The sequence below is a fragment of the Rhamphochromis longiceps genome, linkage group LG12 (assembly GCF_057381845.1).
Source record: "Rhamphochromis longiceps isolate RC_006_pf linkage group LG12, R_longiceps_female_GT1.1, whole genome shotgun sequence".
In the NCBI taxonomy this organism is placed as follows: Eukaryota; Metazoa; Chordata; class Actinopteri; order Cichliformes; family Cichlidae; genus Rhamphochromis; species Rhamphochromis longiceps.
The window spans coordinates 25,141,156-25,167,208 of NC_140568.1; the positions used below are offsets into that span (position 1 = coordinate 25,141,156).

The 26,053-nt window shown below is 40.6% G+C and overlaps 2 protein-coding genes across 3 annotated transcripts; one reads left to right on the top strand and one right to left on the bottom strand.

Annotated features, from left to right (window-relative positions):
• The first annotated feature begins 218 nt into the window (after positions 1-218).
• Positions 219-6,348, top strand: LOC146657312 (hyaluronan and proteoglycan link protein 1-like). Its single transcript, XM_085425306.1, has 4 exons — positions 219-494; positions 4,854-5,198; positions 5,461-5,760; positions 5,877-6,348. The coding sequence occupies exons 1-4, from the start codon at positions 416-418 to the stop codon at positions 6,164-6,166; spliced, it is 1,014 nt and encodes a 337-aa protein (XP_085281432.1). The 5' UTR covers positions 219-415; the 3' UTR covers positions 6,167-6,348.
• A 3,124-nt stretch (positions 6,349-9,472) lies between these two features.
• vcana (versican a) lies at positions 9,473-21,764 on the bottom strand. 2 transcript variants are annotated; one of them, XM_085425308.1, is made up of 8 exons: positions 16,510-21,764; positions 16,298-16,411; positions 16,069-16,182; positions 14,671-14,829; positions 14,312-14,394; positions 12,153-12,297; positions 11,855-12,037; positions 9,473-10,275 (listed from the first exon to the last, which is right to left on the bottom strand). In XM_085425308.1, the coding sequence occupies exons 1-8, from the start codon at positions 21,758-21,760 to the stop codon at positions 10,259-10,261; spliced, it is 6,066 nt and encodes a 2,021-aa protein (XP_085281434.1). In that variant the 5' UTR covers positions 21,761-21,764; the 3' UTR covers positions 9,473-10,258. The 2 variants fall into 2 exon arrangements, with proteins under 2 accessions (XP_085281434.1, XP_085281433.1); XM_085425307.1 differs by having other exon boundaries at positions 9,473-11,232; positions 16,510-21,763.
• Positions 21,765-26,053: the final 4,289 nt, after the last annotated feature.

A 26,053-nucleotide genomic window follows, 5' to 3' on the forward strand; every position in this document is an offset into this window, starting at 1 on the left:
CACAGAACCTTCTGGATAATCACAAGCAGGTTAATTGTCTAAAGTTTTGCTCTGTCCTTTTTTCTCCTGAGAGAAAAGAGTTTTTTGTTGCTTTTTTTTTTATAAAAAGTGGCAAAGGGGGGCTGATTTACAGCTTCTACATGGTGATGGGCTGAGGGGAGAAGGAGTGGTCTCAAACATGCTGGGCTACAATAAAAGGCACTTGTTTGGACCTCCGAGGAGCCCAAACTTTCCAGAAGCACCACAGGCGGCTGCTGAACAAACGGAAAAAAAGGAGGGGATAGCTGATTAGTAAAAATTGAAAGAGAAGAAAAAGCGCTCAGCTTTCTTTAAATATTTACATTATAGATAAATTACATTTTTAACTTTTTGCTAAAGGAACACTTTTTGCAAAAACTAAAAAGTGAGAGAGAAAATGATGAGGCTGCTGTGCATCACTATAGTCTGCTTGATCCTGGCTGGCAGTGCGTACAGTGAAGCGACGATCTTAACAGGTAAGATTTAAAATGATGTGAAATAGTTTAACATGCCCAAGTGTCTGTATGTATGTGTGATCTTTTATAAATGCATGATGTTGCATCAATCGTGTGCATGCGGGGGGATGAGCTGTGCAAGAAGCCTGAGCAAAGTGGTACCCCATCAAAAGCTTGTCTTATAACGGTGTCGTTGTAGCAGCAGGTAACAAACACATCTCTGGAGTAACGCTCACACAGACACAGTGTAACTCAGCATTACACTCACTGATGTGCTGCACACAGACCACCCCAGCACGAACAGGCTGGTGAATAAATTACCCTTGCCATTCATAGGGGCTTCCTACCCACTCTGCTGAATGAGTAATACCACTGGTTGTCCTCCTAAAATAGGTCACAAGTGCTGCAGTGGATAAAATTGGGCTGGTAGTGCTTGTCCCCCTTTTTGTGGATGTAAATGCGGACTTTAATGTGATTTATGGTGTTGATTTTTTTTTTTTAACTTTCTGACACTATTTGTTCCAGACACAAAATGAAAACTTAGAGAAATCTTTCCAAGGAGCCCCTGCACTCCATCATAACACTGTTGTAATTTCAAATTCACAGCTTCCTACAGAATGACACCATGAGATGAAGCTGCTCCCAATAAAACACAGCTAGATCTAGTGCTGCAGAGAAAGAAAAAAGGGAATTGCTGGAGATGCCCTCATGTTATATGTATTGACTGATATTTAATGTGCTTTCAGCAGCTCTGCAAGCTGACTCAGTATGTCAAATTAGGAACGTCTCAGCTGTCTCTCTTCCAGGAGCAGAGGAAACGGCTTATTTGTTGGGACAAAAATTTCATTCTATGAGGAGAGCTTGTATTTTTTTTGTCATTCAAACATTTAAACATTTGCGGGTGATGTCACAAGTGTGTGTTTATGTGTTCATTTATATGATGTCATTGCCTGAAGTATGTAAAAGCATTTGCTCAGCCCAGGCCAGCTGCGTTGTTCCGTACAGTATATTTTTTGGCCACATGAGCTGTGTATTCTCCCTCAGTTCGAGGGGCGTTGCCTGTCCTTATACCTACTGACTCACTCTGCCACTGGGAGCTTTTGGAAATCAGCCCATGGTAGCAGGCAGCCTGACAGGAGCGGAGTTAAGATTAATGACCCACAGCCAAATGTATAGAGCCCCATGCTGAACAGCGGCCAAATGACTCTGTCTTTTCCTGTGAAGTAATAGTCTGTTAAGTCTAATGCTTACTGTGGTTGTTGGTTACTGAAGCCTGGCCTGGTTGCTACTGTGGTAGAGTGGGGAAAGGGGCTTGGCTGCAAATGAGGCCTGGGGTGAGGAGAAGATGTGTTTAGGGTAGGAGATGAGATGTTCGCAGAGGCACGTTTTTGGTGGTATTGATCCTGTATTATTAAGCTCAACAGAAATTTAACAAATCACTCTGATGGAAATCTATGGTGCGCTTGTACCGAGGATGTGCACACACACGTTTTTTGTGTTTGCACTTGTTTTGCATGACAGAATACAGGAAAGAGCTTATTGGCATACGTGTGTAGGAGTTGGCCTGCTGTGTTTATCCCAGCTGCACTTGTTAATTCTTTCTCCATATTGACACAAGTGGGCCAGCAACATAAGAGAGCGACACTTTGGGATGTTGTAAAGCATTGCTCGCTCTGCTAGAGGGTGTGGCATTTTGTGCACAAGGAGATATAAACATGCAGACTGTTGCTCTGCAGAGTTTCATCCTTTCAAAGAGATTTTTAATGTTGATTGTTTAGTAACTTCATGCAGGAAAGGCTCAGGGGTTACACAGTATACAGTATAGTAAGAGCATAACATGATGCATGGGGCACAGAGTGGACCTGGATCACTGTAAAGATCATTTCCACTTCAGTGTTGCAAAGAAGCAGATGGTTCCAATCACTTGCTAAAACCACCTTTTACACAGTGAGACTGAACTGTGCTTGGTAATAAAATGGCAGTAGGTCTTGGCTGCAGCTGCTAAGCTTCTTTTTATTGCCCTACACATGTGTTCATTTATGTTTTGGGGTTTTTGGGGGGTTTTTTGTTTTGTTTTTTTGTCAACTGCTGCACAGTTGACGAAAGTGTCAGTCATAATGGTTCCCTATTATTTGACCACCAATAATTATGACAATTTGGAACCACCTTGGGCCTCAGAGGGTTGCAGACGGTTGGAGAATGGCAAAGAAAAGAAAGGCTTCCCTCTCTTCCCAGAAGGATTACTACCCGCAGGCTGTTGCTTTATATGTGCAGCATGTCTCGCATGGCCAGGGCCACAGTCTCCTTTGGGATGTCTGTCTAGTGGTAACTGCAGGAGCAGGAGAAATTCAGGAGTTGCTTTAACATGCATCTGTCTCTCTGGGATTGTAACTGTCAAGGGTGTAGAACAAATAAAAAGACAAATTTATTTACTGTGCCTTCGTTTAACATCATCCCAAGCAGTTCATACTTCAGCATTCACTGAATTGGCTCCGTCCTCCTCAGGGTTACAGCTCACACAGAGGCTCTTGATTTAACATTCGAACAGTGTTCTCACGAGACACTACAATGAAGCCCTTTACTCTGTTTTCTAATAATTTCAGACATCACTGTTGGCTGTAATTACATCTGGTGAGTCTGTGTTGATGTCAGCACTGCCCTTACCTCTGCCAGTTCAGTCATCCTGGATGCCTCAGGTTTCAATTCTACTTTATGCACAGCGTTACCCATGCAGAGTGTTTACGAGGCACAGCGAAGCTGTGAGTCATTTCTCTCTGACAAAACGGGCAAAGACGACTCTTGTCCAGACACTGGCAATTAGCAGCGGCAGAAGTGTTTTTCCCAGCTCATAAAATACCTGGCGTCTCGGTGACCACTCAAGAGGCAAGTGAGGCAATGGGTGTGGTGATTTGGTAATAGAGGTAGTCACTGGCATGTGCAGCCTCATGAAAGAAATGAGAACATAGAGTTTAGAGTGGCATAAGGTGAGACTGAAGGGTAGATTAGGTCTGTCAGCACTGCCTTTGCTAATTAATTCTAATGATCTGAGAACCACTGAAAGAACTCCAGACACACTTCTACTGTGTGAACCAGGACAGTTTCGGCAGGCGTTTGACGAGAGGTTCATTCAGTGTCACTCCACTGTGAGTGTGTGTGTTCTGAGGGAAGGTTGTGGTTTGAGCAGAGTCAAAGCCACTGTCTACTTTTATTTCCTGTAATAGCCATGTGGGAAATGTTTCCCGCTGAAGAGCCAGCGACACAGTATTCCAGTCATGCTCAGGTGTGGCTGCTCAAAGTGAAAGGCCTTCAACATGAAAGCTGCATCCTCAGTCAGAAATCAGAAGCTGACTGCAGACTTACATGCAGATCGTCCATACTGAGTGAGTGAGAAAAGACACAGAGTAGCGCCTATACTTTTTAATGAGTACCTGAAACTTAAAGAACAAGACGGGTTATTTATGAATATAATAAAAAAGTCTTCTGCGGTGCTTCTTGCCTTACCTCACTTATGTTTACACGTTAGATTGTTAAAAGGTTAAACTGCGGTGTGTTTATAGGTTGAGGATAGGGGCAGGGGGTGTCAGCGGTGCTGTCTACATGCATTTATCTAGTGCTTGTTATTGTCTGGCACAGACAGCCCCCACTCTCTTTCCTGGCTGGGGTCTTAACTAAGCAAGCCCTGTGAGGTCTAAAGATAGAGGATGGGAACCGGTGGTGAGACACAGATGACCTGTCATTTTTAGTTAAAGGCTGACCTAGCTTGGACAGGAAAGATAGAGAGGGAGTGCACAGAGGAAATAAGTAAAAGAAATAATGATGACAGCTAGATTCTGTATTTTGTCAACAATATTTTCTGCTCTCTTTTCCCATTATTTATGTGCCTGACACACTTAACACAAATCAGATGTAGTGGATGAAAGAAAAGCACTTCATTTTGTGGGTTAATGCTGAGGAACCAACGGCTTATAAGTGCAAGTACTGACAACAGCAGGAAGGAGACTGAAAAAGGATTATTGGCTTTCAGGGCTGAGGACTGGCCGGTGCCCAATATTACATTTAATAAACCAAACAGACTCCAGACTCTTCACTGGCTTTGTGTGATGTAATGCTTCAGATGTCACACTGTGTATTGTATATTACAATAATACAAACATTATAGACATGCCAAAATACGTAGCTGTTTCATTAACAAGGCAAACAAAAAAAAGGCAACAAGGAGAAGTTTAAAAAAGTGTTTCTACAATTTTTCCCCCCCTTTTTTGCATTGAAAATCATTACATAAAAATGTTATACAAAGGGTTTTTGGTTTTGGTTTTTTTATCCAAGTATCATAATTCTAAACAAGAGCAGAAAGGTTATATCATATTTCTTCTTTTCTAGTCAAGGTTTCTGCTGAACTAGGTGGCAACATCACCCTGCCTTGCAGGATCTTGTCCTCAGACACGGTGTCCTTTGGCAACAACGGACACCGGATAAAATGGACAAAGGTGGAAGATGATGAAGCTCTGAACGAGGATGTGCTGGTTAAAATGGGACCACACATAAGGGCCTATGAGAGCTTTGAGGGCCGTGTCTTCTTGCAGAAACTCGACAGTGAAGATGCCTCTTTAATAATGACTGAAGTCTCCATGGACGACAAGGGAAAATATCACTGTGACATCGACAACGGGATTGAAGATTCACTGCAAGAGGTTATCTTGGAGGTGCATGCTGGTCTGATGACTGGTAAATCCTGTTTTATTTTGTTTTGTTATTTTGTTTTGTTACTATTTCCATACTTACACTTGTTTGAAATTCATTTAATAATATATTCAATTTCATAAAAATAAAAAAATGGTATACGCTTGTTACCATGCAACATCACGAACGTATCCCCCCCTGAACGGGATTGTACTATATACATATATATGTATATTCAAGAGAGAAAAACCAAGAGAGACAACATTTGCTTTCTTCCTCATATTTTCATCTGATCTACTTCGTTCAGGTGTCGTGTTCCCATACTACCCTCCTTTGGGCCGATACAACCTGAACTTCAACAATGCCGTGCAAGCCTGTGAGGACCAGGAAGCTGTGATTGCCTCACATGAACAGCTGCTTGCTGCGTGGAAAGGCGGTTTGGATTGGTGCAACGCTGGATGGTTAAGTGACGGCACAGTGCAGTATCCTATCACCAAACCCAGACATCCTTGTGGTGGCTCCAACAATGAGCCTGGCCTCAGAACCTATGGACGCCAAGAGAAGATTAGGCAATTTGATGTGTTCTGCTACACTACTGCACTCAAAGGTCAGTTAATAAAAATGTCTTTGTACATGAAACGCAGTGACCACAAAGACTAGTACATTTATATAGTAGCACATCTGCTTGAATTATTCTGTCTTGTTTGCCTTATCTGCTGTCAGGTCATTTCTATTGGCTGGTCCAGCCTGAAAGGCTGACCTTCGATGAGGCTGTGGAGGCATGCAGAGATGACGGTGCAGAGATTGCCAAGGTGGGCCACATGTTTGCTGCCTGGAAGCTTGAAGGCTATGATCGCTGTGATGCCGGCTGGCTGGCTGATGGAAGTGTCCGGTACCCCATCTCCAGGCCGCGGAAGAACTGCAGCCCCACAGAAGAAGCAGTGCGCTTTGTTGGGTTTCCCGACAAGACAGTGAAGTCTTATGGCGTGTATTGCTACAAGCCTGATCAGTGATGGGTTAGATAGGTCTAAATAAGCCATGACCACCAAAGAGCAGCAAAAGCCACAACCAGTAAAATAAACAATGAAGCAGATAAGCTTTTGATCTAATCTTGCATGAACCCAGTACCTTTCTAAAGCTGTGATAACCCTAAAAATACATATATATACATACATGCATACATCTTATACCCTCCTAAGAATTAAAAAAATGACCTGTAGCTATTATGTTTTGCATTTTCCTATAGGTGGCTTTCATTGGTTTTACACAGAGTATTAAGTAAAGGTCTATTTTGTCAAAATGTGACTGATGAAACAGAGACAGAGAAGTAAATGGTTAGCATAATCTGACTACAGTTTGTGTCCTGCAAAACATGATTGGATTTGTGAAGTTCCAAATGTAGTGCAAATATGCACACGTGCAGTTGACATGTGCTGCTTTAAAGTCTGCAAGAACAGAAAAGCGTGACATTTTATTTTTATCGAGTTCGGCATTTGGGAATTACGTTAAATTTATTACAAACTGCTATGGGTACTTGTTACCCTGCACAAAGTGATCATTTGCATGTTGTTTGCTTTTAGCTTCTGAAACTAAAAAATTAAAAAAAAGCTTTTCAGACAGAATAGTTGTGATCAAAATATTTGCAAAGAAAATGAAGGTAAACGTTTTGGTCTACAACTCTTTTTGCTGTGAAAGCTTCAATTACCACAATTTCCAGTTACAGTCGGAAAGACCACTATAATCTAATGCAATGTATTCTTTTGTCCTAACAAAAGGTTTTTACTTTTTAATGATGGGTTACTGATAGTTTTTTGTTTGTTTGTTTGTTTGTTTTTTTACATGTGCATAATGTGCTTTTCAAGAAAAACTACAGATTAAGTTTCTAACACTAGTAGGATTTTAGCGGAGAAGTTAAACTGAAGATGTGATTTGTCCCAACACACGAGTGGCATTTCCTAGAAGAAATCTAATGTTACAGCAGTTAATATATGACTATTAAATGTGTGGTTGCACATGACCACTGATGGAGTTGCACATCTTCATATTGTGGCTATGAGCTGCTATGAGCTGCAAAATTTCAATTCGTATTTTGATGATCAATCACACTCACAGATGGTAATTAGAGGTGCAACAAAACTTTTCTAGAGATACAGAGATATGGCACTCACTGTAGAACACATGCAATAATGTGGTGATGCATTGTTTGTAATAATAAAACTCAAGTTGTCAAGGAAAAAACATTTTGTATCTTAGCACCTTGTACCTTTTCAAATGAAGCTGTTTGAAATAAAGAACACAACTCTTAAATCCATTTTGAATCATATATTCCTTTTTTAAAAATTGCATTCCTTCTTATTTTACTGGAGCAAAATCATGCAGCATGTGGAGTTGTTGAAGTTTAAGCAGGGACCTAAATGGGATCGTTTAAGTTGCCAAATTGGAGGCCATGAATTTGGCGTAAAGCCATGTCAACTGAAAGGACTTAAGATTAGACTCTCCCCACATTCATTTATTCTTTGCCATTTTTATCTTCAGTGCCAGGCTGCCAACCCACCACTAAGTCAGACAAAGGGAACAGTAGCACAGTCTTTAAGAGGCTTGTGGGAATCTCTGGGAACAGGGTCAGATTTAGGTGGATACAGCAGGGAAATGCTAGACAAATGTAAATGTGTGCGATCCATCTTAGGTAACTTTTTTTGGATAATGCAGCTAAAAGCAACAGCAGATATTTTTGAGGAATAAACTGTGTACATAAACTATAGATTTTTGCACTTGTATTATACAAAAGACTATATGCATGTATTTAAACAGCTGGCATCAAGTGAGCTGTTCTTTGGGCCTCTGTGTGTTTAGGCAGCCAGTCAAATCAATGAGCAGTCTGTTGACTTCAACCAGTCCAGTGCAGTGCACTAGTCTAGCTACATTCCAGATGCTTGACAGAATTCCAGATATGCATGTATGGAAAATAAAAAAAACCCAAACATCATGGCATTAAGTGAATGGTACACTTTATTCTAAGGTGCCTGCTAAGCTGAAGAAGTCAGTAAGAGCTTGGGAGCATTTCATTTCCAAAATAAATCTAGAACTTCTGTTAAATCCCAGTGAAACTCAGGCCTAGGGGTTTTTGAGACATCTGCACTTCGTGAGGCAGGATTTCAGGTCTGACTCGATGCGGAGCATCCAGGAGCAGCCATTAATCACAAGTCACGTCTCCTCTAACGACAGAGTTGGCACTCACAGAGAAAAACGCAGCTTAGCTTGCACACAGATTACAATGACCAACCTGATGTTGTTACTCAGGTAATGGTGCTTTGTGTTATTAGTAAGCAACAATGTGAACTCCAAGTGACTGCTGCATAAACAGGCACTGTGGGAGTAGTAGTGAAAGGTAATGTAGTCAAAAAGCTTCTGATTTTCCACACAGGGAATTCATGTGGATCCTTTATGCACCAGCATGTAGACTCAAGATGTTTTTCAAGAAGACCACTTTTACTCATGCTATTCACTAAAAAGAAAAGAGAAAAGCAGTGGGGTATCCTTATGCAGGTTCACAGTACTGAAGCATCAGCCTTTTCTGCATGGCATCACTTTTCCCTAATCCAGTTTTAGTTTGCTACAATTCACATTCACATTGCCACTTCCTATCTTCTCCCCTGGATGTACCAACTGTCTACCAACGGGCTTGCAGAGCATGTCTGATAGGTTTTTCTACAAGTGTGTGATGTATGTTTAAGACACCGCAATACTTTGAAAAATTGGATACTGGTATGATTTTCCACACAGTGCGATTCACATGAAGTTTAAATTCATCATTATATGCTTAGTGTCCATGAGTTGTGTGGGTGCTAAAAAAAATGAAACGTGATAGCAGAAAAAATCTTCGGTTCATGAGTAAGGCTGATAGCACTACCTGCTGGGGAAATCACTGTAGTGCACACTGCATCCTAAATTAGCTTTAGTGCAAGAAGACCCATGTTTTAAATTTTGTTCAACTTCATTACCTGGCTTCTGCAATTTTGCAGCACATTTCCTATATAATAAAAACTCTAATCATAATAAAGAAAAGTGTAATAAGACTGCTACACTATCAAAACATTACAAGAAGGACAAACTCTGGACTAATTAGATCTGAATAAGATCTGCAAAAAATCTGGTCAACAAATTTAATTTTGTAAGTAAATAATCTTTATTTTATTTCATTGGTGATTTAAAGCAGGAAAAACAACAGTTAAAAAACAGTTTTTTTTTTAATTCACAAACGTACCAACCATTCACATTGTAAAGTAATCTTTAAAAAAAGAAACACTTATAAATATAAAATCATATTATGTGCACATCAAGGCTAAAACACACAGACAAATACTCAGACAACAAAACAACATTTCTCCTTAAAAAAAAATTCACGTCTGTTAATGTTACAGAACAAAATCGATGCAGATTATTGCTGATGTGTGTCTCTGAGTTCTTTGGTCCACTGTTGCCATTAAAGTTGAAAAAAAAAAACAAAAACAAAGAAGAAGAAAGAAAAAGAAGAAGGCATGTAAATGGATCATATTGCTGAGTAATTACTTTTAGATTGTTAGCATGCAAATGTTGCCGGCGTCCTGGTGAACAAACAATAAAAACATTTAAAAAGAATCCCCGTGAGGCCCAAGTGACAGAATCATATTTCATCAGTAAAACAAGTAAAGCAATCAAGAGCAGCTTGAAAATAAATTATACGCATCTCTGCCTAAACAGCTGTTACGTTCAAGTCTTTCTGAGTGATTCACAAAATACATTCTCTCAATGACTGATCTTAATTGACCACAATAACAGAAACAATTTTTTTAGAAATCATACCAAAAGAGAAAAAAAAAAGACTTACATATAAGCTACCCCACAACAGATGACAGCAAGAGTCTTTGGTGTGTGATTATGCACAGCATTAGTTATATAAGTTATTGTAAACATGCTGTTGTGACTAATTAAAGGGTATGCAATGAACATATTTGAGCAGAAAATAGAGGCTTCTTGAGCTACACTTTCCTTTTGAAGTAGACGATAGTCATCAATTTCCATCTGTTGATAAAGGCTTTGTCGATAGGCACTTAGAGAGCAATCTTTCATATTGAACTGTCTCCTACAAAAGAAAATGTCAGTTACATTTTTTAAAATCTATCTATAGAAATCTATTTATAAACATTTAGTCTGACATATATCTGATGACAGCAGGAGAGAATGAAAGGTGATAATTTGATACTAAAAGCTGCCATCACAAAGAAGCTGATAACCAAGCAATCAGTGAAAAACTTTCCCCAGACTTGTGATATTTTAATCTAGAATGTGAATAACTACTATACAGGAAACCTGTCAAACCATGTCAGGGTATAATTTGCCCCTTTATAGAATGAGCTATAAATTCTGGGAAAAGATCTGTATGTAAGAAAGTTTATAGCTCTTTGTATGCAACATAATGTTTAACTCATGCGATATGAGTTCTTTGCAAGCGCAATAAAAAGGAAGCCCAAATTAAAACAGCACAATATTAATGTTTACATGAGCAGTATAATCTCTTTCTTTCTATTAGAAAATGAACACTTGCATAGATTTTAAATAGCCCAGTTGATTTTAAAATTGACTAGACAACCATCATGAAAAAGGGTGATTTTAGTGTTTTTTTTAAGTATGATAAGAGTAGTTTTTGCTTTTCCAGTAGCCAGCTGAAACTTTTTTTAATCCACATTGGCATTATTATAAAATAGTGCCCCTTGATAAGAAAAAGTCTTGTATCTACATGTCTATAAAAGGCACTTTGTAAGATTCCATTGACAAAAACTGCAGGTTGTTGTTTTTTTTCTTTGATAAGTTTTCTCATGTGCTTTTTTTTTTTTTTTGTTCTTTTCAAACAAGCATCTGGCACGTGCTCTCGTCTCAGGTGTGCCGTGTTATTTCCACTTATGTTCTATTTTGTGTCTCCTTCCTGGTCGGAGCTGATGACGAAAGTGGAAGGACTCATCTTGCCAGTTATTGAAGTTGTGGATGCTGTAGAGACTATTGTGCTGATGCCTTCTGATAAAGGTCCTCTGATAGCTTGAGGCTGTTGGGGGGGAAAAAATCCCATTTTAGCTCTCAAACTATAATTATTTGTCAAAATCTTACACATTGGATTAATGCTGAGTAGCAAACTCAGTAAATAGGTTTATATCTTATTAAATGCACAAAAATATATGTTGTTCTCTGTGCTTCAATATTACAATGAAGGTCAAATTTTGTTGTTGGCTGATCAGGAAAATATATTTTAGCCAATGAAAACTCGAAACGAAAAGTATTTATTTAGAACATAACCACAGCTGTTTTAAAGCAAATTATGAATTAATTAAGCATTAACTCTTTCACCCATAAAGATAACGTTGGACAACAAGAAAACATTTAATGACAAATTTTGAAAATTCAAAAACCATGCACTTCAGAAATAAGGGTTGCTCCTAATAGGCATCTGAGGGCAGTTAAATGCCAATGTATTAAGAAAATATGATAAATGTTCAGGGCTGGGACAAAATGCAAAAAAGTAACAACTTATAAATAAATGCAAGCATAAAAATGTTAAATGAATAAATAACATACTAAATGTTATATTTTTTTTTTCAGTTTTGGCACTTTTGGCACTCCATACATATCAGAGTAATGTCTATCTATTGAGAGCAACAGTGTGCACTTACGGTTCATGCAGCTGATTTTCGGGATATCCCATCGTCCATTCCCACGACAACGGATAGTTGGGACATGTCTCTGAATAAAGCCTATACGGCACTGGTACCTCACCAGCGAGTTGATCTCATACCGTTCACGTGTCTTCCCAAAGGAACGTGCATTCTCTACCACAGGAGGCTGACTACAGGCCACTGTAAACCAGACGAGACAAAGGCATTTGATAAGGAATTTTACAGGAACTATGGGTTTTCATTTTTACCTTAAGAAATTTTTAAAAAGTGGATTTTTTGTTTGTTTGTTTTTTACCTGTGCCCTTCTTGCAGGTGAAAGTGAGGTGGTAGTTGCAAGGAACATCATTCCACTGACCATCCTCATGCCATATCATCACCACACAGTCCTCGCCAGCAGAGAAGAAGCTGTCAGGCTGGTTGGGCCTCCAGTTTTCATATTGCTAAAATAAGAGCAGGCAAGAGTAAAACATTACTGTTATTAAACTACATTCTAAGCCTAACAGCTTTGCTTTTTTATTAGTAAAATAGACACTATTTACAGACATTATCTATAGACACTCCTGTTGAAGGGTCACTGCAGCAGTAGCTCTTCATATTTGATTTGGCAGATTTTTATACCAAATTTCCTTCCTGACACAAGCCAAAAGGGAATAGTGTCTCCTCCCAAGATCGAACTGAGCATTTTTTGCTTGTTAGGGCAATGTGTATACCAATAGGCACTTGTACGGTAAAGGTTACCAAATCACTACAAATATTGTGCCTGCTACATATCTCGCTAGAAAAAAGTGAAGCCAAAATCCTTTTGTTTTTCCTTTTCCTTTTCATAATTGCAATTCTAATTACTGTCCACAAGAGGGAGAAAGTGTATCTTTATGTAGGCCAATTCTGAGCAAACCAGACTCAAAGGGCAAAAATGAAAGGTTTATAAAATGGGCTCATAAACTTTGTCCAGAGAGGAGCCATCTGCATTATCCTGATGTAAATGTCACAGTAACCTACTATTTACACAAAAAATAAGAGTAGCTTGGATTTTATAGTCAGTGCAGTCTACACCCCTGATTCAGTATCGCATACTTGGCATGACTGGTATTCCGTGTAACAACTAATGTGTCTTTCACACAACAGAGTTTTGGGATAACGGACAACCATTAGTATGTGATGTCTTTTCATCATTAGCTGACATGTCAAGCGTTACGATTGTACATCTCCAGGAACAAAATTCCACAACAGCACATGTACGTTCATACATTAATACAGCATACACACAGCTGCAGTGCTGCGAGGCATTCGAGCTGGCATCGGTGCTACCTGCAGTCTTTCAGCACATTCTAGGTTCAAAAGCTTTCTTCAAAGCTGTGACAGACCCCCACCCCCCTCACCCCACCAATCATGCCTTGAGGCTCCGCTGCTCTCTCATTATGGTTAACAAACATGCTCTGACTTCCTGCTCAGCTTGCTTCAGGTTAACAAATGGCTGACCCATCAACTCCTCAGCAGGTCTGCATCCTCCTCAGAACATTCAAACAAACTTTGATCACCCACACCTAAACACACATCCGAAGATTTTCCAGCCTATGTGTTTCAATTCTCTATAGTAATTATTTAATCACTGGTCTTTTCTTTTGCCGTTGTAAATAGTTCACAGTTATTTAAAATCAGTCTTATTTATTACATTTAAGTCCACTAGAGGTGACCACCCACACAGACCCCCTGGGCACCCTCAATCCAGTGTATTTTTTTTTTTTTACTCATTCTACAGCTGAGCACAGGTGCTGTCCATCTGTGTGTCTGCCTGCTTTGGTGGCCTTTTTCCCTGGGTGGTTGCCTGTTGGTTGGGCCTGCTCATGAGTGTGGGGGATAAAGAAGAAACATACCTGTCTACGCCTGACAAAGTCCCCTCTCCGCTGTGTCACTCACACCTTCATCACCCCTCATTCTTTCAGCAGTGAAACAGCCTCCAGGCCTGTGCTTATCTTTTAACCCCCCCCAGGCTGGCTCAATGCTTCCTGCCTTTCTCTGGGTCTGGAAGGGCATCTTTGAAGCAAGAACGTCAGTGTGTGCAAATCTTAAGCACACTATATATTGTATTTAGTTTCTTTTCTGTTTAGTGGACAGCAGCTAGAAGGACTATAGCAAATATTAACTCTAACTTTTAATTAATTAATTTATTTTTGCTTTGTGGAAGCTATTTGTTTTTCTACACAGAGCTCATACTCATTAAAAGGAGTTAAAATGAAATACACCATGTTCTCCATCAGATTTATTACCACAGCGGTCACCGGGGTGTAGTGACATGAGGTGGAGGAGAATGCGTCATGAGAACAGCAATGCGACTCCCAGAAAGGAAAGACCCTCCCTAAATGACTAAATCTGTCAACAGCATTGCGCATATTTACACTGCTCCGGTGCCATGTTTGTTGAGTCGATAATATGTAAGAAAGCATCCTGTCTTACCATAGGGCAACCATCGGTCCAGCGGAAGTCGCTGTCATACATCTTATCATTCAGGCCGATCCACTGGTAGTCCTGTCCAAGACCTGCCAAGTAAAACACAACCAGTTACATTCCTCAGTTGGCCTATTTCCATTTTAGGACTGGTAAGTCAGAGAAAGCAGGAGAAAGCCCAAGATAACGTGGATGTTTTCATTGCTCGAACCCTTATCTTGCATAGTCTCTACCCAAACACGTATTTGTTCTTGAGTTGGCTTTATGAGAGAAAATTTCCCATTAATTAGGTTTTTTTTTTATTAAGTATCATCTTTATCACATTAATCTAAAGTATTGTTAATTATTTACACCTGTCGTGAACTTACGGTTGACATATTGTTGCTCCTCGTGGGACAGGATGCTTGTGAGATGAGCCCCGTTGATGCGGCACTCTCTCTCTGCTGTGTCCCAGTTTTTCCTCTGAGGGAAGTACTTGTAGCAGTGGCCTTGAAACTTATGCCAGCCGTAGTCACATGTTTCTGTATCTGATAGAAGACAGAGTGACAGAGAATGAGGTATACAGAAAACAGAAAGAGATGTGCAACAAATCAACAGACATGAAATAAACTGAGGAATAGACTTTAGCTCTTAATTCAATCCATGTATCAGTCTCACAAACTAACATTTATGGCATTATCTAATCTAGGCCTTACACAGGAGCAAACTGATCCATCAGACCTTGTGTTGGTGTATGTGATTCTGCATAAATCAGAAATGTGATAAACTAATGTATTAGTTCAGCCATAAACAGATCAGATGTATTTCAAACTCTGAAGCTTTACTCTGTTAATGGCATGTATTTCTAAACGTATACACTTTAGTATAGAGTCCGTTTATCCGTCCCCTCTCCTTAATTCAGCCTTGGAAGTCTAATACACAAAAACATAGGTATAATCTTTCTTTAAGTTCTACATCAAGTTTTTTTTTTTTTTTTGGCAAAACTTAGTCAGACAGCAGCTGTGTCTGAGTAAAATATCTGGGTGGGATTCACTGTTGAGTGACTAACAAAATTTAGGGTGTAGACACTGGTCAAGAGACATCACCCAAGGCACATATTGCCCTGGTTTCAGCACACTTGGTGTAAATATATGGTTCAACTGGTAACAGTAAAATAATTTTTTCTTAAATATTCCAGAACTCCCTTGTCCAGATAAACTTTTTTAAGCAAGAACTCAGAGACTTCATTGTATTTTCTAGTCCAGTAAAGTTGTCTTAGATGGAAATATAGTGATTTGAGATCTAGCATGCATTTACTCTGACTGGATTCAACTTGATGACAACAGGCCATATCTTTAAATACTAAGAAACTGAAATCTTTGGGAATTCAAGGGGTTTTGAAGTATGTTAGCTACAATGAGACACCAAAAAGAGACAGTAAAAAAAAAGCTGTGGTGATGAAATAAAGATGTTGTTGATTAGTCAGCTGACGCCTGAGGACGAGACGTCGATCAGCTGCATGCAAACAGTATGATTATATTTAATGTGGCGTGTCTAAACATTTTTGTGGTTCACTCAACTGAGTAATATGTTAAATGTCTAAATACATAGTCAAATATAAGAGGCTATAATGTTAACATTTTGTTTCTCTCTTATATGTGCTTAGCACTAGCTCAATTTGGATAATTGAGACCAGCCCAGAAATAACTGATGAGTTTTATTAATGGGAAAAATAATAATAAGAAAGAATCTAGAGAGAAAAATTGTTAAATTAATTTCAAACTTACCCTCTTCACAAAACAGCCCAGCATAGCTCGGGAGACACACACATGTGAAAGAAGCCAAGCCATCGACACAAGTGCCTCCATTGCGGCAAGGGTTTGATTCACACTCATCAATATCTTCATAAGAAACAGACATAATCAATAGGAGCAGATGAGCAAAACAACTTGTAGTCCCAGAAATATTATGTTCTTTTAGCAGTGCTTCATGTGAGCTTTGCAAGAATTGTCCTACCTATTTCACATTGATGACCACTGAAACCAGGAGCACAGTGACAGGTATAGGTGCTGCCAATCCTCAAGCAAGAGCCTCCATTTAGACAAACATCCTCTGTGCATGAGTCAATTCCTGATGGCAAAGTAAAATAAAAGTCGAATTAAACAGAAGTTTATTGGAGTATTCATTTTTTTTGCTCTATTTCAGTGCCAACTTAGAAGGAAACTTACCAGAAATCTCCATAGTCTCGCCAACAACAGTGTGTCCCAGATCAAATCCTCTATTAGGCGGTGTGGTTGTTTCCTCCTCTTTTATTGATGGTTTTCCTTCAATAACTGATGGTGGTGCAGTCATGTCACTGCCCTGTTTCTGGTCTTGCTCAGAAAAGGTTGATGGTGTGGTTGATGCAATTGTACCTAGCTGATTTTGCACCTGGGCTAGTGATACTGTCTTGAATTGAGTGCTGGTTGGTATTTCAGTGTAAGGAGAGACACCTATGTCACCTTTCCCAAACGTGACATCAACACCTTCCTTCTTTGAAGCTTCTGTAGCATTTACCTTAAATACTTTCTTGATTTCATCTGGAGATAGAGCCTGTTCTATACTGATGATCTTTGGTGCCTTTGTAGTCATCAGTTCATCAAATACATCATCAAAGCTGGGGGATGAAATCCCAGAACTTACAGAGCCACTTTCAGCCTTATCATTAGGGACAGAAGGTGACTCATCATCACCCAGCTTAACAACACTTGCTGTAGTCATGCTGTTTTCTTGGAGGGTAGAGACTGATTTTCCACTGATTGTGGTTGATGCCGTAACCATGATAGCTTCTGCTATTACCTTTGAGTCAGGTGTTTGAGCAACAGATGGTGGTGTAGAAATTAACACTGTATCATTTTCTAGTGTTTGGTTGTACAGGGGATCTGCTGCCACCACATAAGGATTTAGTGCTTCATAATCTGGTTGTGGATCAGTTAGACTGAGGTGAGTCGTTGCACCACTTGAGACCTGATCAACAGCTGGTTCAACTGTCCCATCTGCTACCGAAACACGGTCGTCTTCAGAAACAAAAGCAGGTGCAACTGTTGATACTGCAGTCTGGCTTGTGACATGATTAGCAAATACAGGGCGAGTTGTGGTCAGTGATATATCATGAGAAAGACCAGGGTTGGGGCGGTGTGTAAGTGTAATTTCTGACTTGGCTTGTTCAAATAATTCCATGGGAGTTGTCAGTGGTTGTAGAGGAGAAAGAGTTGAGTCCAACTGAATGACAACATCTGGCTGTGATGGTGTTGAGGGGACATTTGAAGTGGGTATTGTGGTGATCATTACTGTTGTCTCTGAGATAGCTGTGCTTGTTATAGCTGCATTTTGTGACTCCTTTGGTTCTGACTCAAAGGAAGTTGATGTATTCAATGACTCAATAGATCTGGTCACAGCAGGGGGCTGTGTTGCATGGGCTGCAGTGCTGAAGACCTCATGGGATGTCTGACCTGAGGTTTCTTCAAAAGATTCTGACTCATCTGTTTGGGAGCTTGCCGGCTGAGTGGATAAAGTGCTAGTAATCATAGTCTTCTTAACGGTCGACAAACTAGGAGTGACAGAGTCAGACCCAAAGGTGCTCAATCCCATTTCACTTGAACCTGCTGTAGAAATAATAATACTTGTTCCTGTTGATATAAACCTCTCTTCACTCTTCACTGGCGTCTTGGCATAACGTGAACTGTCTTCATCGGTTGAGGTGTCTCTCTCAGTCGATACTACAGCTGGCTTCTCAGTGGTAGAAGCAAGAATGGTAAGGGCAGGTTCTGTTATCATTTTGGGTGACTGGTCAGTAATTTCTGAAGTGAAAACCAACCCTTCAGTCTCAGTGGTAGAAACTGAGGACACACCTGAGGATGGAGTCCTTTTTGTTTCAAATGAAAATGAATAAGTTGCTTCACCTGAGATCTCTAGTGATGCGTCTACAGCGCTTGACACTGCAGGAGATCTTGTGTCAGTAGCTATAGTTTCTTCTTCTTCTTCACTTGGAGGTTTTGGAGTTGTAGATTCTACTCCAACAGGCTCCGCTCCTGTCCCCATATGAGATGAAGTTATAATAGCATGAGGAGATGTTTTCTGGATGTCACTGTCTGAACTACTTGAAATTTCCCCTTTCAATGTTGTGACTGTTAATGCAGTCTGGGCAGTTACAACCATAGCAGTGCTTAACTTCTCACTAGACAACACTGGGCTCACTGTGGCTGGCACATTTTTCTCAGAAGAGATGCCAGTGTGGGGAGTAGGCATGATCTCAGACCTGGCTTGCTCAGTACTAAACAGTGAAGAGGGTGTAGATGTTTTTTCAGTCATCCAACTTTCCAAAGATGATGCTGAAGGTTTCTCTGAGCTTTCTTGTGCAAAGTCATCAGAGTCACCTGAAGAGTCGTCATCAGATGTTTTACTGGTGGATTTCATTGTTCCAGGTTTAGTGGAGACTGGTGCGACAGTGACTGAAGGTTTAGTGGTTTGTGTGAAAACGGATGAACTTAAGGTTTTATCAGTTATGCCGTGACTTGTAGCTGTTAGAATTACGGGTGATGCTGTCGTATATTTTTCTTTTTTAACTGTGGTGACCACATAATCTTCACTAGTCACTAAAGTGACAGAGGTAGAGTCTGCTGTTTCCATTAACATTTGAGAAGAAAAAGATGAGGAAGTGGAAATCTCAGTAGTGTCTCCTTGGAATTGATCAGAAATTGGTTTGGTAGTCTCAAATGAGAAAACTTTGTGTGTTGTTGTAACATCATAGATTTCTCCAGAGCTTGACTGCGTGGACACGGAAGTATCTTGTGTGGCCTGCGCCAACCTTGTGACATTTACTTCACTTGATGTTTCTTCCGAAGAAACGTCTTTCACAGGTGACGATTCTGAAGTGAACAAGTATTCAGAAGATGTTGAGGCTGATGATGTATCACTGGCTGAGGTTGGTGTAGGACTCAAAAATGTGTCACCCACAGTCCCTGAACCCTCTGGTTCTTCTGTAACTTCCAGCTTTTGAGTTATTGTAATTGCTGTGACACCCCCAGCTTCCTCTGTCAGAATAGTTGGATAAAATGAAGAAGAGGGAACCACAGACATCGTATCTGCATCAGTGATTGTATCATCTTTGGTAATAAGCTCTGTACTGTAGCTGTCTTCTCTCATACTATCTGTAACTCCAGAGAACAGTTTATCTTCCTGTTGTGTATCCTCGATGAATATGATAGATGTGCTGGTTGATGTTTTGGATGCATCCAGAACTATGGTCGGTGTTTGTTCAGTTAGTCGAGTCTTGGCTTGGCTCCTGTCGGGAGTAATAATCTCAACTTGTTGATCTGTAACGCTGTGATATATAACAGTGGGAACTGGGGCAGATGTTGATGTAAATTCATCTTGTTTATGCTCACTGCTCAAGCTTTCTGTGCTGAAATCAACAACAGTGTGATTATATATTAAGGCATCAGTTGTATGGGAGGGCAGGGCTGTAGAGGGGGATTCTGTTGTGTGTTCAGCCACAGCAACCTCATCTTTCTCAGTGCTTGAAAGGGGATGATCTGTTGCTGGAGTAATTTTACTTTCCTGTGAGAAAACCCTGTTATCAGAGGTTGCTGTTGCTGTAGCAAAACCCTTGGTTTCACCTGCTGTTTCTGAAAATGTGGCAGTCTCCATCACTGAAGGCTTTAGGGTGAACTTCACAGTGGTTTGGTTGCCAGAACTCTCTACCTCTGTCAAAGTAAAATCTGGTTTTGGTGTTGATTTTTTACTTGTGATTGCATATTCTGTTGATGTGTACGACTTCTCTGTGGTGTAGAGAGAAGCTGCAGGTGCAGTAGATTTTGGAACATCAGCTGTTCCACTTTCATTAAGTCTTTTTGCTGTGCTTGTTGGTTTCTCTGTGCTGAAAATGGAATGGCCTGTACTCTCTGTGCTAGTAACAGATGTACTTTCATGAGTTGCTCCTATTATTCTTGGTTTGGTTGTGGGTAGAACTGATAATCCTGTGTCTTTTACTGTAATAAGCACGTCAGTGGTATGGCCACCTGGGTCACTATCTTCTGGAAACACTGAATTTATAACCGCTGAGGAAATTGTACTATCCAAAACTCCAGAACTCTCCCTTTCAGGTACTCTTGTGGAGGATGACCCACTTGAGTCATCGCCTGACCACTCATCTTGATCGGTGACTCCACTGCCCTGATCAGAAGTGTAAATCTCAGGGCTAATCATGCTTGGAGATTGAGTTGGTGATATAAATTCTTTGGTTACCTGTGTACTAGACTGAGGTGAAAATGCAACACTGACCATGTCAGATGTGCTCTGAGTCTCATCTGTTTCTGTCTCATCTGTTTGCACTTTAAATTCCTTGTATGGTTTTGTAGCAGTTTCAATTAATATCCCTTCACCAGATCCATCTTGACTTGATTCCAAATCAAAGTCTTGAGGGAAGCTGCCAGAGTTGTCCATGTCATTGTAGGCAGAGGTCATCATTGGGGTAATACTGGGTATTGCCATTGGCCGAAATGTTTTGAGTGTATAGGGACTAGATGTAGCAGTTGTAAATTCTCTATCACTTGAATGCTCTTCCCCAGTGAATACAGGTGTGTTTGATGGACTAAATGTTGTTACTGCTAGGGTTGCTGATTCCACAGAGGGCTGTTCAGGTGCTGTTTCATCTGTGTATGTTGATGTGTAATCTCCTGAGAAGTCTGGGTCGGGAAAATGACCTGCTTCTGACTCAAACTGAGTAGTGGCAGAAAACAGAGGAGCATCTGTAGACTGCCCGGTCATGAACTCATGAGGTGAAATCATTGTACTGTGAGTCAAAGTTTTCAGGTTTTCAACTGTTGCTGTAAAGGATGTGTGTGTTCTTTGAGAGTCACTGAAAGTAGTTGATGGTGCTGATGTTGATGTCGTAGTCATGAAATCAAAAGAAACAGTGTTCCTTGTTGTTACCATCTCTATTGTTTCAGTTGAAGTTGTATCTGAGAAAGAAGATAACGTAAACATGTCTACAGTTTGGTCAGTTAATGTAAAGGGTTCAGGAGATAACACTGTGTTGTCAGTTAAGGGGTAAAGCAAGGTTTTCTCTGGGTGACTAATTAATGGAATCTCAAGTTCTGCGACTGGACTTGATGTTGGGGCCATTGTGCTGAGCGATGAAAAAGATGGAGGAACTGCATTGACAAAGGCCGGTATATGGGTTATCTCATCATGCGAGCGCCACTCTTCAGTAAAGGAGTTAGTTTCATCTCTTGCAGTTGTGGTATAGTATTTGTCTGTTCCAGATGACATCGCATCTGTATCAACATGTTGTGTTACTGCAAGTGATAGTGGTATTGACTCCACAGTGCTGGATACAGATGGAGATACGTCACTGAAAACAGAGCTTGCATTCAATATATCTGTGGTGTCATCACTTGAACGTTCTACATCCATTGGAGTTGTGTCCGAATAGGTCATTGTCTTATCAGTCAAAGGAGAAACAGAAGTCTTTTCTGTCTGATCTGAGAGAGCACTGGAGTAAACGTCAGCTGGAGTTGCTGTTGACTTCTCCGTGGTGAACAATGAGGAAGCTGTGGGAAGTGCAGTGAGATTTCTGATCATTTCAGGCGTCTGATCTCCTGAGCCCTCTTCTGTTGATGTCAAAAAAGAACTTTCCTCTGGTGTTAATGAATATTCATCGAACTTGCTTGTGGTGACAGATTTTTGCGTACCAGATGACACTGATATTGGCTTCTGAGTACTGAAGACAGATGAGGATGAAGTAAAAGCACCTTTTGAAGTATCACTTGAAAGCAGTGTTGTTGTTATGATGCTTGAGACTTCAGGGAAAACAGTAGTGCTGTCTCCAGAAAAATCTGCATCTGTGGCACTCGGGAAGGATGTAGTTTCTGACTTCATTGTTGACGGACTGACAGAAGCAAACGAGTCCATTACGGTAGGTTGACTGCTTTCACTTTCAACCTCAACATCTGGAACACTGGTAAGGGATGGTACTTTAGTCTCATCTGTATCAACATGTTGTGTTACTGCAAGTGATAGTGGTATTGACTCCACAGTGCTGGATACAGATGGAGATACGTCACTGAAAACAGAGCTTGCATTCAATATATCTGTGGTGTCATCACTTGAACGTTCTACATCCATTGGAGTTGTGTCCGAATAGGTCATTGTCTTATCAGTCAAAGGAGAAACAGAAGTCTTTTCTGTCTGATCTGAGAGAGCACTGGAGTAAACGTCAGCTGGAGTTGCTGTTGACTTCTCCGTGGTGAACAATGAGGAAGCTGTGGGAAGTGCAGTGAGATTTATGATCATTTCAGGCGTCTGATCTCCTGAGCCCTCTTCTGTTGATGTCAAAAAAGAACTTTCCTCTGGTGTTAATGAATATTCATCGAACTTGCTTGTGGTGACAGATTTTTGCGTACCAGATGACACTGATATTGGCTTCTGAGTACTGAAGACAGATGAGGATGAAGTAAAAGCACCTTTTGAAGTATCACTTGAAAGCACTGTTGTTGTTATGATGCTTGAGACTTCAGGGAAGACAGTAGTGCTGTCTCCAGAAAAATCTGTATCTGTGGCACTCGGGAAGGATGTAGTTTCTGACTTCATTGTTGATGGACTGAAAGAAGCAAATGAGTCCATTACGGTAGGTTGACTGCTTTCACTTTCAACCTCAACATCTGGAACACTGGTAAGGGATGGTACTTTAGTCTGATCTGTATCAACATGTTGTGTTACTGCAAGTGATAGTGGTATTGACTCCACAGTGCTGGATACAGATGGAGATACGTCACTGAAAACAGAGCTTGCATTCAATATATCTGTGGTGTCATCACTTGAACGTTCTACATCCATTGGAGTTGTGTCCGAATAGGTCATTGTCTTATCAGTCAAAGGAGAAACAGAAGTCTTTTCTGTCTGATCTGAGAGAGCACTGGAGTAAACGTCAGCTGGAGTTGCTGTTGACTTGTCCGTGGTGAACAATGAGGAAGCTGTGGGAAGTGCAGTGAGATTTCTGATCATTTCAGGTGTCTGATCTCCTGAGCCCTCTTCTGTTGATGTCAAAAAAGAACTTTCCTCTGGTGTTAATGAATATTCATCGAACTTGCTTGTGGTGACAGATTTTTGCGTACCAGATGACACTGATATTGGCTTCTGAGTACTGAAGACAGATGAGGATGAAGTAAAAGCACCTTTTGAAGTATCACTTGAAAGCACTGTTGTTGTTATGATGCTTGAGACTTCAGGGAAAACAGTAGTGCTGTCTCCAGAAAAATCTGTATCTGTGGCACTCGGGAAGGATGTAGTTTCTGACTTCATTGTTGATGGACTGAAAGAAGCAAACGAGTCCATTACGGTAGGTTGACTGCTTTCACTTTCAACCTCAACATCTGGAACACTGGTAAGGGATGGTACTTTAGTCTCATCTGTATCAACATGTTGTGTTACTGCAAGTGATAGTGGTATTGACTCCACAATGCTGGATACAGATGGAGATACGTCACTGAAAACAGAGCTTGCATTCAATATATCTGTGGTGTCATCACTTGAACGTTCTACATCCATTGGAGTTGTGTCCAAATAGGTCATTGTCTTATCAGTCAAAGGAGAAACAGAAGTCTTTTCTGTCTGATCTGAGAGAGCACTGGAGTAAACATCAGCTGGAGTTGCTGTTGACTTCTCCGTGGTGAAAAATGAGGAAGCTGTGGGAAGTGCAGTGAGATTTCTGATCATTTCAGGCGTCTGATCTCCTGAGCCCTCTTCTGTTGATGTCAAAAAAGAACTTTCCTCTGGTGTTAATGAATATTCATCGAACTTGCTTGTGGTGACAGATTTTTGCGTACCAGATGACACTGATATTGGCTTCTGAGTACTGAAGACAGATGAGGATGAAGTAAAAGCACCGTTTGAAGTATCACTTGAAAGCAGTGTTGTTGTTATGATGCTTGAGACTTCAGGGAAAACAGTAGTGCTGTCTCCAGAAAAATCTGTATCTGTGGCACTCGGGAAGGATGTAGTTTCTGACTTCATTGTTGACGGACTGACAGAAGCAAACGAGTCCATTACGGTAGGTTGACTGCTTTCACTTTCAACCTCAACATCTGGAACACTGGTAAGGGATGGTACTTTAGTCTCATCTGTATCAACATGTTGTGTTACTGCAAGTGATAGTGGTATTGACTCCACAGTGCTGGATACAGATGGAGATACGTCACTGAAAACAGAGCTTGCATTCAATATATCTGTGGTGTCATCACTTGAACGTTCTACATCCATTGGAGTTGTGTCCAAATAGGTCATTGTCTTATCAGTCAAAGGAGAAACAGAAGTCTTTTCTGTCTGATCTGAGAGAGCACTGGAGTAAACGTCAGCTGGAGTTGCTGTTGACTTCTCCGTGGTGAACAATGAGGAAGCTGTGGGAAGTGCAGTGAGATTTCTGATCATTTCAGGCGTCTGATCTCCTGAGCCCTCTTCTGTTGATGTCAAAAAAGAACTTTCCTCTGGTGTTAATGAATATTCATCGAACTTGCTTGTGGTCACAGATTTTTGCGTACCAGATGACACTGATATTGGCTTCTGAGTACTGAAGACAGATGAGGATGAAGTAAAAGCACCTTTTGAAGTATCACTTGAAAGCAGTGTTGTTGTTATGATGCTTGAGACTTCAGGGAAAACAGTAGTGCTGTCTCCAGAAAAATCTGCATCTGTGGCACTCGGGAAGGATGTAGTTTCTGACTTCATTGTTGACGGACTGACAGAAGCAAACGAGTCCATTACGGTAGGTTGACTGCTTTCACTTTCAACCTCAACATCTGGAACACTGGTAAGGGATGGTACTTTAGTCTCATCTGTATCAACATGTTGTGTTACTGCAAGTGATAGTGGTATTGACTCCACAGTGCTGGATACAGATGGAGATACGTCACTGAAAACAGAGCTTGCATTCAATATATCTGTGGTGTCATCACTTGAACGTTCTACATCCATTGGAGTTGTGTCCAAATAGGTCATTGTCTTATCAGTCAAAGGAGAAACAGAAGTCTTTTCTGTCTGATCTGAGAGAGCACTGGAGTAAACGTCAGCTGGAGTTGCTGTTGACTTCTCCGTGGTGAACAATGAGGAAGCTGTGGGAAGTGCAGTGAGATTTCTGATCATTTCAGGCGTCTGATCTCCTGAGCCCTCTTCTGTTGATGTCAAAAAAGAACTTTCCTCTGGTGTTAATGAATATTCATCGAACTTGCTTGTGGTCACAGATTTTTGCGTACCAGATGACACTGATATTGGCTTCTGAGTACTGAAGACAGATGAGGATGAAGTAAAAGCACCTTTTGAAGTATCACTTGAAAGCACTGTTGTTGTTATGATGCTTGAGACTTCAGGGAAAACAGTAGTGCTGTCTCCAGAAAAATCTGCATCTGTGGCACTCGGGAAGGATGTAGTTTCTGACTTCATTGTTGACGGACTGACAGAAGCAAACGAGTCCATTACGGTAGGTTGACTGCTTTCACTTTCAACCTCAACATCTGGAACACTGGTAAGGGATGGTACTTTAGTCTCATCTGTATCAACATGTTGTGTTACTGCAAGTGATAGTGGTATTGACTCCACAGTGCTGGATACAGATGGAGATACGTCACTGAAAACAGAGCTTGCATTCAATATATCTGTGGTGTCATCACTTGAACGTTCTACATCCATTGGAGTTGTGTCCAAATAGGTCATTGTCTTATCAGTCAAAGGAGAAACAGA

What these genes read in the sequence shown, in the direction of transcription:
- LOC146657312 (XM_085425306.1), top strand. Translation starts at nt 416, where the DNA reads ATGATGAGGCTGCTGTGCATCACTATAGTCTGCTTGATCCTGGCTGGC. An exon ending in GCATGCTGGTCTGATGACTG is followed by an intron (nt 5,199 to 5,460) that starts GTAAATCCTGTT and finishes TACTTCGTTCAG; the next exon opens with GTGTCGTGTTCCCATACTAC. An exon ending in CTACACTACTGCACTCAAAG is followed by an intron (nt 5,761 to 5,876) that starts GTCAGTTAATAA and finishes ATCTGCTGTCAG; the next exon opens with GTCATTTCTATTGGCTGGTC.
- vcana (XM_085425307.1), bottom strand. Translation starts at nt 21,760, where the DNA reads ATGACCTATTCGGACACAACTCCAATGGATGTAGAACGTTCAAGTGAT. An exon ending in TGGTCATCAATGTGAAATAG is followed by an intron (nt 16,183 to 16,297) that starts GTAGGACAATTC and finishes TTTCTTATGAAG; the next exon opens with ATATTGATGAGTGTGAATCA. An exon ending in TGGGCTGTTTTGTGAAGAGG is followed by an intron (nt 14,830 to 16,068) that starts GTAAGTTTGAAA and finishes GTCTTCTATCAG; the next exon opens with ATACAGAAACATGTGACTAC.